At 41.1% G+C, this 13,566-nt stretch overlaps 1 protein-coding gene across 1 annotated transcript in view; it reads left to right on the top strand.

Annotated features, from left to right (window-relative positions):
* Nup188 (nucleoporin 188) overlaps positions 1 to 13,566 on the top strand; it is a 55,629-nt gene that overhangs the window by 5,349 nt on the left and 36,714 nt on the right. The window contains exons 2-8 of the mRNA XM_005346137.2: positions 5,929 to 5,983; positions 7,903 to 7,976; positions 10,060 to 10,144; positions 10,271 to 10,351; positions 11,154 to 11,198; positions 12,775 to 12,867; positions 12,997 to 13,116. Of these exons, the coding sequence (XP_005346194.1) occupies positions 5,929 to 5,983; positions 7,903 to 7,976; positions 10,060 to 10,144; positions 10,271 to 10,351; positions 11,154 to 11,198; positions 12,775 to 12,867; positions 12,997 to 13,116 (553 nt within the window). The remainder of the gene's footprint in view (positions 1 to 5,928; positions 5,984 to 7,902; positions 7,977 to 10,059; positions 10,145 to 10,270; positions 10,352 to 11,153; positions 11,199 to 12,774; positions 12,868 to 12,996; positions 13,117 to 13,566) is intronic.

Here is a 13,566-nt window from a genome sequence, read left to right as displayed (position 1 = left end):
TGTAGACCAGGCTGGTCTCGAACTCACAGAGATCCGCCTGCCTCTGCCTCCGGAGTGCTGGAATTAAAGGCGTGCACCACCACCGCCCGGCTTAGTCAGTACATTTTTAAATCCCCCCTGCCCCCAGACAGGGTTTTTCTCTAGCTTTGGATTTGGAGGTTGTCCTGGAACTGGATCTGTAGACCAGACTGGCCTTGAACTCAGAGATCCTCCTGTCTTTGCGTCCCAACTGCTGGGATTAAAGGTGAGCACCACATCCTGGCTGTTTTTAAAAATCTTATCTTTGAAGCTAGATACTTGATTTCAGTGACTAGTTTCTCCTCTGTAGGATATAGGTAGAAGCTATTCGTTTCCTGATCCCTTAGTTTGGATGTGCCAGTACCAGCCTCCTCCGGTGTGTCTGCACATTCCTTCACTTGCCAGTGGGAGATAGTCTTCCTTCCTGGGCCAGTGTCTGTGCCTTCTCTGACTCTGTGTGTGCGTTCTCCTTCAGAGTCCATCATTGTTAGCTATCTTCCCTATAGTACTTCCTTCTTGCAGATTGTGTAATGTGATGTTCTGTGACAGACTTCCTGGGAAGAGGCTCCACATACATCTCTACTCACCCTGGGAAGGGAACCACAGCAGACCAAAGTGATGATTGCACCAAAGTCCAATTTGGTGAATAAATGAGTTTTTATTGACATTACTTAGCAGGAGTGTGGGTGAGGAATTACTTACAAGGAATAGGGATAATGCAAAATCATCTGAAAAGCCAGACGGTAGTGGTGCACATCTTAAATCCAAGCACTTAGGAGGCAGAGGAGGCAGATATTAGAGTTCAAGGCCAGCCTGGTCTACAGAGGAAATTCCAGGACAGCCAGGGCTACACAGAGAAACCTTGTGTCAAACCAAAAACACAAAAAATTAAAGCAGCTGTATCACCAGAAAGTCCACCCATCATGGGTGACAACTGAAAAGCTGCAGCCCAGGAGCTCTCTGCAGCTTTACTAGGCCTTGCAGGCAGATGACAGTTCTTCTTAGAGCAGTGTGGCTGGTCAGGGTCTCCACCCCAGCAGCTGTTTACTCACCTTTATACTGATGGGTAGGGTCACTGTTAAGTGACCCCTGGTGGTGTTTGTTTTCCTCTTGTGCCTTCTGAGCCTCCCCTCCCATCCTGCCATCCTGGAAGGTTTCAACCTGGAGGGCATGTTGTACCTGGGGGAACTTGCCTCCTACAGTGCTTTCCAGGCTTGTCAGCAACATCAAGTTTCAGACTAATCTATATCTTCATCATTGACAGACAAGAGCAGTGTGTACATTCAACAAAGATTCTTCAATAGCTCTTGTAGACCAGGCTGGCCTTGAACTCCCAGAGATCCGCCTGCCTCTGCCTCCTGAGTGCTGGGATTAAAGGCGTGCGCCACCACCCAGCAGTTCCCTTTTTCTTATAGGAGATCCTGTACCTAATTTCCTTTGTTTAGCTCCCCCTCCCCCCCCCACCATTACCAATAACAACTTGTAACTAAGTCCCTTAAACAATGACAAGCATCCATAATCCAACAAATGACCAAAAGCCACCCCTCTTGAGAATGCAGGTGTCGTGTTCTCTAGACTGCTTCCTGTTGTCTGGGAATGACAGCATCTTTAGGGGACCCTGAGAAAATTGAAATAATGATCATGTCCTGGGAGAGCTAGCTGTGTTATTTTTTGTTTAGTCTCTGTGTGATGGGGCAGTGGAGAGCTCACCTGCAGTCCTGGCTGGAGAAGTCTGTGAGGCTGGACCATCCCAGCCAGCCGCTTTGAAGTTGTCCTGGATGCAGAATTTTGAAGAAATTGTAGCAGAGGCATTTTTAGAGGCTGGATCACCTGGGCTACTTGACTTTTATTGTCTCTGGTTCTTATTTTCTGAAAACACACAAACTTTTAAAGGTGACAATATCTGCATTAACACAAATGTGGGGTGTGTGGTGTGCACAAGTCAGCTAAAGATGATGTTCTGTTCTATTTGAGTAGGTAAAAGGCATCTGTCAATGCTTTAAGTCTGTTTGGACTGCATCTCCAAACTGTAATATAGTCAATCATGAGGACTTTGACCAACAACATTTATCATGTCTCATCCAGTCTCAGAGCCATTCCCATGGGGAGGGATCAGCATGCACATCACCTGTCTTTACTGTCTTCCTCCCTCATGTCTGTAGCCAAGATCCTCAGGAGGTCTCCCCCTGTCAAATGTGATCTGTATTAATTTTGAAGAATCCATAGGTTTTCATTTCCTATGGAAACAAAGGCATAACCTCTCCTAAAGCAACACATTTTTTGACTTCCATTTTAAAGTTAAGACATCCCTAAAGTATATAGGCTGGTTTAATTCAGCAATCCCTTCCATAATTCAGTTGTCTCTCAGCAGATATTGTTTTTTTCATTATCATTTAAAAAATTGAAAATCAATGAAGCACCATACTGGATCCAGGCACCCTAAGTATTTCCCATCTTTATGTGCCTTTCAAATTTTTTTTTATATTAAAGCCTTTATTTTTTTAATTATTTTTTTTATTTTATGCACGTTGGTGTTTGCCTGTATGTAATATGTCTGTGTGAGGATGCCAGATGAAACCTGAGCAAAAGACAGCTATGAGCCGCTATGTGGGTGCTGGAGTTTGAACCTGGGTCCTCCGGAAGAGCAACCAGTGCTTCCAACTACTGAGCCATCTCCTCAGCCTGAGACTTTATTGTTTTTAAACTATTTTTTTCTATGGCTGTTAATACTCATTTTCTTTGCTTTCTTCGGCACCTAAGCATCTTTTAAAGCATACTGTGTACCTTTTTAGAGGTTTTCTGATCTGGACCTGGCTTTACTAAGTGCCTGTGTGAGACAAATCTTAAATTGTTGGCGGTAGTTAGGCTCTCCCGTGTGCAGTTCTGGATCCGTGGGTGCCTAGCCTCAGGTTGGTGGGTACTGGTGGGAGCCGTGTTTACCATCCAGCTCTGGGAAGTTGCTGAGCCCACATTTTGGAATCTTTGCAAGCAGCAGCCATAGGAGCCATTGGAGAGGCTGCAAGCCCAGGCAGAAAATGTGGCAGCTCCAACTGGCATGACTTCCAGTCTGTGTGGACACACCACACATTGGATGCCAAATATTGTAGTACTTTCTCATCGGGGCTGCCAACTCTCAAGTAATTAATTATAAAAGCTCAGTTTTAGCTTAGGCTTGTCCCTAAGTAGTTCTTATAACTTAATTTTTTTTTTAAAGATTTATTTATTATACATACAACTTTCTGCCTCCATTTATACCCACACACCAGAGGAGGGCACCAGATCTCTTTACAGATGGTTTGGAGCCACCATGTGGTTGCTGGGAATTGAACTCAGGACCTCTGGAAGAGCAGACAGTGCTCTTAACCATTGAGCCATCTCTCCAGCCCCTTATAACTTAAATTAACCAGTATTTTTAATCTGTATTTTTCCACAAGGCTTGTTACCTTACCTTCATACTGCCCATCCATCTTTCTTCTGCATCTGGTGACCTCACGTTTTTCCTCTCAGAGTTCTCTAGCTGCCTGGAAGTCTCATCTATACTCTCCTGCCTAGCTATTGGCCAGTCAACTTACTTACTTACTTACTTTATTTATTTATTTATTTATTTATTTATTATGTATACAATATTCTGTCTGTGTGTATATCTGTAGGTTAGAAGAGGGCACTAGACCTCATTACAGATGGTTGTGAGCCACCATGTGGTTGCTGGGAATTGAACTCAGGACCTTTGGAAGAGCAGGCAATGCTCTTAACCACTGAGCCATCTCTCCAGCCCCTATAATATGGTTTTTATAATTGAGAATCTTTTGTTCTGTTTTTCTTTTCCTGTTTTTTAACTTATTTTTTATTTAACTTTACTTAAGGAATAATTAACAGAAATTATAAATACTTAGAATATACAATATATTTTTATATCTCTATAGTATCAAGCAGAACAATATATCTCACTGAGAATTTTTATTTCTGTTCCCTTCCCTCTTCTGTCTCGTCAGTAGAGTTTCAGTTTGTAGCCTAGGCCAGACTTGAACTTGTCTCAGCTTGCTGAGTGTTGGAATTATACACATTTGCTATTGTGCTTAGCCTGAGAATTTTATTTATTATTTATTTTAAAAAAATTCTTAAGTTGGGCAGTGGTGGTGCATGTCTTTAATTCCAGCACTTGGGAGGCAGAGGCAAGTGGATCTCTGAGTTCGAAGTCAGCCTGGTTTGCAGAGCAAGTTCCAGGATAACCAGGGATACACAGAGAATTCTTTACTTGAACTGCCCCCACCAAAAAAAAAAAAAAATTAACATGTATATGTGTATGCCTATGTATGTCATCATGTGATGGGTATCCATGGAAGCCAGAAGACAAGGTCGAATCTCCCAAATTTAGAGTTATAGGCAGTTGTGGGCTGCTTGACATGGGGGTAAACCATCTCAGGCCCTCTGGAAGAGCTGTAAATACTCTTAACCATCTCTCCAGCTCCTCTTTTTATCTATTACAGGGTTATTGTACCAGGCTGTCCTTGAACTTGTGAGGCTGAGAATGTCCTAGATCTCCTTGATCTCTCTGCCTCCAGTGCTAGGATCACAGGCATGGTGCCCCTGGTCTGGTTATGTGGTCCTGGGGATGGATAGAGTCAAGGGTTTGTGATTGCTGGACAAGTACTCCATTCATTGAGCTACAATTACTGCCACCGAGATTTAGAATTTTCAGAGAAACACTGAACCCACAGCCTCATGTGTAGCATGTCTTTTTCCTGCTAGCCAGCTTCCAAATAATGACACAGAAACATATTAATTAGGAAAGCTCGGCCTTTAGCTTAGACTTATCTCAACTAGCTCTTATAACTCAACCCATTTATATTAATCTACATTCTATCATATGGACCGCTCTTCTATCTCGTACCTACTGTCTCCTCTCTGTGGCTCCTGGCTTCTCTTCTTCTTCCCAGAGTTCTCTCTGCCCATAAACCCGGCCTATAACTCCTACCTAGCTATTGGCTATTCAGCTTTTTATTGCACTAATCACAGAAAATACATCTTCACATAGAGTACAAATACCCTACAACACTCATGCATGCTAGACATACAGCAATTGCCAGTTTTAAAGAAAGCCCTGACTTTTCACATTGCTAATTCAGGCTTGTCAAGTAAGTGAGCCGAAGATAACTATGCTGTGACGAAAGGCACAATAACTTTGAAAACATCACTAAATTTCTGCAGTGACCTTGTCTTTGTCTTATTATTTGAGGCTGGTTTGTTATCAGCATAAAGAGAAACATTTGTTCCAATAACTGGATCTAATCTCCTGATTACTTTTGAATTGTGAATGTTATCCTGTTATCAGAGAAAGATTATAGTGATTTCAGTGTGCTGGTATGGCAGCTATGGATTCCTTAGACGCATTAACTGTTAGGAAAGATTTATAATTTTTTGGACGTGTTTAAGCCTCTTTGATGGGACAATCCTGAATGAGAGCTTCGGCATACATGGCTCTAATACTTTGTGTTTTGTTTTAGTTTGGGAATTTTTTTTTTTTTTTTTTTGAGACAAAGTTTCCCTAGCTTTGGAGACTATCCTGGAACTCATTTTTAGAGACTATCCTGGAACTCATTTTTATATACTGTCTGTGATTTGAAATTTGAAATATGAGACCTTGTCTCAAAAAGCCTATTAATAATTTCAGATAATATTAATTTTAAAATCCTTTGTTCTTACATTTTAAGTTTACTTTGCATATCAAATTTCTTTTTTTTTTTTCCCCGAGACAGGGTTTCTTTATATAGTCTTGGCTGTCTTGGAACTCTGCCGCCTGAGTGCTGGGATTAAAGACATGTGCCACCACTGTTTGACTGAATATCAGATTCCTTTAACTTTTTTTTTTCCTTAAAAGAACAAAATTGTCTGTGCTTTCTCATTTTTCAGGAGCAGTAGAGAACTCTGGACAATTCTACTTGGAAGGTCAGCTCTTAGAGAACTGGTGAGTGACTTGAGGGATTTTTAGGGTGTTTTTTTTTTTTTTTTTATAGCGTTTATTACAAAAAAGAAAAACAGAAAAACCCAAAATGGAGAGTTGTCTTTTTCTGTAGCTACTGAAATTTTCTAAGTCTGCCTCTGCTTGTACCACATCAGTTGCTCTTCTGTAAAATGGCCCATGCTGTTGGTGGGGGTGCCTCCAGAGAGCTGCAGAGTCTACGGCTCAGGCCTCCAGTCTCTTGCTCTCTCTTCTCTGTTTGCCGTTAGCTTCCAAATCATAGAGGCTGAATTCTTTTTTTTTTAAATTTTTTTTAATGATTTATTTAACTTTATTTTATGTGCATTGCTGTGAAGGTGTCAGATCTCATGGAACTGCATTTTCAGACAGTTGTGAGCTGCCATGTGGGTGCTGGGAATTGAACTCGGGTCCTCTGGAAGAGCAGTCAGTGCTCTTAACCGCTGAGCCATCTCTCCAGCCCCTAGAGGCTGAATTCTAAAATGTTTTCAATATATGATCAGCGACAGGTAGCCATTCATGGTGGTCCTTCAGCTTCTCACCCTTTGAGGAATATTTTGATCTTAGGATCTTACATTATGCCTTCATCTGATAATTCTGCTTCTATAATGAATCCTTAGAGAAGGCCATCTTAGAAAATGTTTTGTGCTCCGAGTACTCTGGTATAGACAGCATTCTACTATATATCTGGGCATTATGCATACTCTGCTTACTCCAGCCCACCAGGGGCTGAGGGGATGGTCTCAAATTAGGACCAGCTTAGACTACATAGTAAGACTGTCTCAAAAAACCAAAAACCAAATAATTAGAATTGGGCAGATGTTTGAGTGGCTACCTTTAAAAAAGGATGTACTTTATTTTATGTGCGTGTTTTGCTTGCATATATGTATTTATATAACATGCATGTCTAGTTCCAAGGAGGTCAGGAGATGGTGTTTGATACCTTGGAACTGGCGTTACAGACAGTTGTTGGTTGCCACGTGGGTATTGGCATCTAACCTTAGTCTTCTGCAACAGTAGTAAGTTCTTATAGCTATCTCTCCTGCCCCTTGAGTGGCTACTTTAATATAGTTGAATGGTATTTTTATTTGTAAGTTCATTACAAGAAAGTGATTTTACTTATTTGTTGTTTGTTCATTTATTTTGATGCATGATTTCTTTGTGTAACAACCCTAGCTGTCCTGAAACTTGATTTGTAGAATGCTTTATTTTTATGTGCATTGGTGTTTTGCCTTCATGTATGTCTGTATGAGGGTATCAGATTCCCTGAAACTGGAGTTACAAACAACTGTGAGCTGCCATGTGGGTGCTGGGAATTGAACCCAGATTCTCTGGAAGAGCAGCCAATGCTTCTAACTGCTGAGCCAACTCTCCAGTTCCAAGAAGTGATTTTATTAAAGAGGAGGAAAAAAGACTTGTTGAGTGTCTTTTTAAAAGAATGACAAATATGATCTGTTATTTAGTAAAATATGCAATCATTAGAAAGCCCCTTTATAAAGATTTCCATAAATGATGCTACAGTATTAGTAAAAAAGAAAAATTACAGATTTCTGTATTTACAATACTTTAAATCAGTGATTCTCAACCTTTCTAATGCTGCTACCCTTTAGCACAGTTCTTCATGTTATGGTGACCCCCAATCATAAAATTATTTTTGTTGCTACATTATAACTAGTTTTGCTACTGTTATGAATCGTATTGTAAATAGTTATGTTTTCCAGTGGTCTTAGGCAACCCCTATGAAAGGGTTGTTTGAACCCCAAAGGGATCGTGAACTATAGTTTGGGAACTGCTGCTTTAAGCTGTGGTGGAAACATTTCCAAGAGACACAAAGGAAAACACAATGTGTAGTGTGACTTTAAATCTGATTTAGGTTGCATTTGTGTAATTACCTTGTTCTTTTGCAGAATCAGATTGAGGCAGAACTGAATAAATATTGGCAGCGATTATTAGAAGGGCTTTCTTACTACAAACCTCCCAGGTATGTCTGTTCTGTGTTTCTGGTGATGCCATTTCCCAAGGACTGCACATAAATGAAACTGCCCTGTGTGCTTTTAAATTGCTAGTGAATGTGCGAGAATGCTGTTTGGATATGAGTAGATGAGTCAGCACATTTTTCCTGTCTGTTGAAGGAAAGGGTAATTTCCTTCACAGTAATCATGTTGTCCTTTTCTTTCTTCTTTTTCATTCAAGACAGCATTTCTCTGTGTAGTCCTGGCTGTCCTGGGACTCACTCTGTATGTAGACCAGGCTGGCCTCAGACTCAGGAGCTTTGCCTGTCTCTGCCTCCTGAGTGCTGGGACTAAAGACGTGCACCACCACTGCTCTCTTCAACGTGACCCTTTTTACTGCTTGTCTTACCCACTGTCCCCTGGGGAAAATGATATATTCACCCATAGAGCATTATGCCCCAGTATTAGCAAGCTCCCAGTTTCAGGGGATCTAATGCCCTCTTCTGGCCTTAGGTGGCAACAGATACACATGCAGGCAAAACACCCAGACATATAAATAAAGCAAAATAAAGGAAAAAAATTGAAAGAAGAGACAGAAATGACTTTATACAATAACATGGGGTTTGAAATCTATTAAAAAAATTTTTTTTTTTTTTTTTTGGATACAGGGTCTCACTATTATGGCTGTCCTGAACTCATTATATAGATAAGACTGCCCTTGAACTTAAATGTATCTGCTTGATTTTGCCTCACAAGTGCTGGGATTAAAGGCATACACCACCACACCCAGCTAAACCTTTTATTTTTTAAAAAAAGTAAACTCTAGAATTTACTGAATTTTTTTATTTGCATTCTGGTATTGAACTGAAGAGCTTTTCCCATGTACTCTACCAGTGGTCTACATCTTCCACCCAAATGTCCACTCCTTGTTCTGTAATCCAATCCAGGGCGATGTGTGGCATTTACTTGTCTCCTTTGGGCTCAACTGTGACTGTGTCTCAGTTTTTTCTGGGTTTCAGGACTTTGAGCAGTTTTGAGAAGACTAGGAGTATTTTATACAATGCCCTCCAGTTGCACTTGTATGATGTTCTTCTCGTTATGGACTTGAGGGTTTTTCAGAGGTGAAATGCCATTCTTTGGGGGACTGGAGAGATGGCTCAGTGGTTAAGAGCATTGCCTGTTCTTCCTAAAGGTTCTGAGTTCAGTTCCCAGAAACCACATGGTGGCTCACAACCATCTGTAATGAGGTCTGATGCCCTCTTCTGGCCTACAGGCATACACGCAGACAGAATAGTGTATACATAATAAATAAATAAATAAATATTAAAACAAAGAAATACCATTCATTGTTCTTTTTAGATTGATTGATTGATTGATTGATTGATTGATTGATTTATTTATTTTTTTGGTTTTTCGAGACAGGGTTTCTCTGTGGCTTTGGAGCCTGTCCTGGAACTAGCTCTTGTAGACCAGGCTGGTCTCGAACTCACAGAGAACCGCCTGCCTCTGCCTCCCGAGTGCTGGGATTAAAGGCGTGCGCCACCACCGCCCGGCTTAGATTTATTTATTATGTATACAATTTTCTGCATGTATGCCTGCAGAAGACAGCACCAGATCTCATTACAGATGGTTGTGAGCCATCATGTGGTTTCTGGGAACTGAACTCAGGACCTTTGGAAGTGCAGCTAGTGCTCTTAACCTCTGAGCCATCTCTCCAGCCCGAAATACCATTCTTATTACATCATTTCAGAGTGTACGTGCCAAACCCATAGAGCACGTGATGTTACCTTGGTCACTTTACTGAAGAGTTTGAAGAAGCGGAGGATATCTGATATCAACTTCTGTCCTCCACATATCCTGCCTCCAACATGTTTAATTAAAAAAATTAATGTAACTTAATAGAGCTACAAATAACAAATAACATTGTGACCAGTTTATAATGGGCTTACATGATTTTGTTACATAGGCAAAGCTAGCTCTGTGTTATACAATCTAGATGTGAATGTGTGTGTTTTATAGACACTAAAGGAAAAAGAAGGCCACTAAGTATTTTTATTTTATACCCTTGGGGGTCATTGTGAATGAGGACCTAACTTACTGCTTTTCTCATAGTTCAAGTTCAGCTGAAAAGGTGAAAGCTAATAAAGACGTAGCATCACCACTGAAGGAACTGGGCCTACGAGTCAGCAAGTTCTTGGTGAGTGTACTTTAGTACGGGGTCAGTGTATGCTATGTGTCGGTGCCTGTGTCTTCATTATTAATGATGTTAGTAAAAATTCTAAGCTTCAGTAGCCATTGCTGACTTAAGACTTCTGTGCTTTAGGGTCTTGATGAAGAGCAGAGTGTACAGTTACTGCAGTGTTACCTTCAGGAGGACTACAGGGGGACTCGGGACTCACTAAAGGTTTGTGGTTCTGCCTAGCTCCCATCCACCTGTCTTCTTGGAGAGTTTGGGCCCTGGCCCTTTCCAGAAGAGATTATGAGATACACAGGTGGTAGGCCAAACTATCTGTCTATCTATCTATCATTTTTTCAAGAAAGGGTTTTTATGTGAAACAGTTCTGGAACTCCCTCTTTATACTAGACTGGCCTGGAACTCACAGAGATCTGCCTGCCTCTGCCTCCTGAGCGCTGGGATTAAAGGTGTGTTCCACCACCACCCAGCTGAGGCAAGACTTGTAATGATTTATTTTTATTTTATGTGTATGGTGTTTTGCCTGCCTTCATGTCTATGTGAGAGTGTTTGAGCCTCTGGAACTGAACTACAGACAATTGTGAGCCGCCATGTGCATGCTGGGAATTGAACCAGGTCCTCTGGAAGAGCAGCTAGTGCTCTTAACCACTGAGCTGTCTCTCCAGTCCCAAGGCAAGGCTTTTATTAAAGGCTGGAAAAAGAGCCCAATCTGTGTTTAAACCAACACCTATCTTCATTCTTGCAGTGCTTGAAATGGCAAAGAATTGAATATAAATGAGAGATCCAAGAGAGCACCCAGGCTGCTAAGCTTTAATTTTATGTAGAAAGAGACAGACCAGAGAAGAGGGAAAGGATTTGAGCATCTGTTAGGTTAGACTTGACTTAAACATAAGGTAGAAATGTTTACAGAAATGAAATAGGTGGGTCGTCATGAAGGGTGTGCTGCATCTTTTTCTTTGCCAGTTGAATTCTGGCTGTAAGACAGCCTCTTGACTGTTCTGTTTTCCTTCAGACTGTTCTGCAAGATGAGAGACAGAGCCAGGCCTTAACCCTGAAGGTAAGCAGTAATTGCTGTTTCATTCTTTGGTAGACAGTTGTGTGACAGATCCTAGATCCGTTCTTTTTCTTTTTTCTTTCTTTTTTTTTCAGGCAGGGTCTTAGTCTTACTGTGTATTCCTGGTTTGCCTGGAATTCACTATGTAGGCCAGGCTGGCATAGAACTTAATTAGATTCACCTACTTCTGTCTCCTCAGTACTGGATAGTAAAGGCATGTGCCAACACATCCACCTTCATGACTTATTTCTTTTTTTTTTTTAATATTTATTTATTTATTATGTATACAATATTCTGTCTGTATGCCTGAAGGCCAGAAGAGGGCACCAGACCTCATTACAGATGGCTGTGAGCCACCATGTGGTTGCTGGGAATTGAACTCAGGACCTTTGGAAGAGCAGGCAATGCTCTTAACCACTGAGCCATCTCTCCAGCCCCATGACTTATTTCTTGACTTACGACTTATTTTTCTCCCAGTGGAGGGGTGTTGTAGAATATTACTTTAACTATCTAATGATGTGTTATATTTGTTTATGTTGCAGAATATTACTTTAACTATGGAAAGCTGTGTCACATTTTTTAATGCTGCATTTGTTTAGTTATCTAAAGAAGATGTGCTGCTCTTTGCCTTGCTTGCCTAAGGCACCTGATTGGTCTAATATAAAACTGAAAAGCTAGTGGCTAAGCAGTAGAAGGATAGGCAGGGCTGGTGGGCAGGGAGAATAAGTAGGAGGAAGAATCTAGGCTGTAGAGAGAAAAGAGAATGAGGGAGGAGAGGAAGTTGCCCAGTGTTAGTCAGCCTGGAAGAAGTAAGAAAGTAAGACATAGAGAAAGAAAAAGATAAAAAGCTTCAAGGCAAAATGTAGATGAAGAGAAAAAGGTTAAATTAAGTTATAAGAGCTAATGGGACAAGCATAAGAAAGGCTGAGCATTCATAACTAATATATCTCTGTGTCATGATGTGAGGGTCTGGCAGTATGAGAAATCGTGCCATGGAGGGGTATTGCTTAGTTAATTATTTACATTTTTGTGATTGCTGATATTCATTAGATTTTTCTGTTTAGGTTTTTAAATGTTTTTTTAGGACCTGAAGGTGGCTCAGTGGTTAAGAACACTTGCTGCTTTTTCAGAGGACCCAAGATGGGTTCCTTGAACTCATAGGGCAACTCACAAATGCCTATAGTTCCAGCTCTAGAACATTCATTGCCCTCCTCTTTCCTCTGACGTTGGTAGGCACCTGTACATATACGATATATAATATGTGCACACAATACAAATAGAATGAAAGGAATTTTAAAGTATTTATTGTGTATGCCTTCATAGCAAGCATTCAGAGGCCAGAGGACCACTTGTGAGACTTGGCTCTCCTCTTCCACCATGTGGGTGCAGTCGGTTTGTGATCGGGACCTTCGCCCACGGAGCCATCTTTCTTATTTGTGATCGGGACCTTTGCCCACGGAGCCATCTTTCTTCCCTCCTTGCACATTTTTGGAGGATCTGGTTGTCAGGAGTTGTAAACTTAAGTCTCTTTGCAAGAGTGAGATACTGATTTTGAAACTTTGTGGGTTTTGCCCCCTAGATTGCAGATTATTATTATGAAGAAAGAACCTGCATTCTTCGTTGTGTCTTACATCTTCTGACTTATTTCCAGGATGAACGGCATCCCTATAGGGTAAGCTTGCTCGGTTTGCTTTGTTCTCTCTACCCTTGTTCTTCAGGTTTAAATAATTTCATATCACTTGTATTCACCTGAATGTTTACCTTTTATTCTACATGTGTGTTACGCATTCTGGGGTTTAAGGCTGAATATGCAGACTGTGTTGACAAACTGGAGAAGGAACTAGTTGTAAAATACAGACAGCAATTTGAAGAGCTGTACCGAATGGAAGCACCGACCTGGGAGACGCATGGCAATCTAATGGTACGTAGTACTTATGCTCATCTCTAGCTCGGAGAGTACCATGCCGTGTTCAGGGATCCATAGCAGGGCTACAGAGTGAGTACAAGTGTGGTTCCTCAGACCAGAGGGAATGTGTCAGAACAAAATGTTGATTAATGCTCCCTAGTTCTGATCCTTTTCCTTGGTCCATTCCCCCCCCTTTTTTCCGTTTCTTTTTCTTTCCTCATTCATGTTAGAATTATAGTGTTAAAACCCACCCCACCCCCTTTGTTTTTATTCTATTACCTAAAATATTCTCTTAGTAGTTAATAGAATTCTAAACCCAAGATTTGATCTTCTCTTTTTTGGGGGTCAGAGAGAGGACAGGATTGAGACAAGGTCTTACTCTGTAGCCCAATCCAGGCTGATCTGGACCTCATAGTATCTCCCTGCCTTGGCCTCCCAGGTAGATAAATTTTTTTTTTTTTTTTT

This window comes from Microtus ochrogaster, chromosome 4 (assembly GCF_000317375.1).
Source record: "Microtus ochrogaster isolate Prairie Vole_2 chromosome 4, MicOch1.0, whole genome shotgun sequence".
Taxonomy (NCBI): Eukaryota; Metazoa; Chordata; class Mammalia; order Rodentia; family Cricetidae; genus Microtus; species Microtus ochrogaster.
Note: the sequence above shows the minus strand (reverse complement) of the source record. Positions and strands in the feature narration are given on the sequence as shown.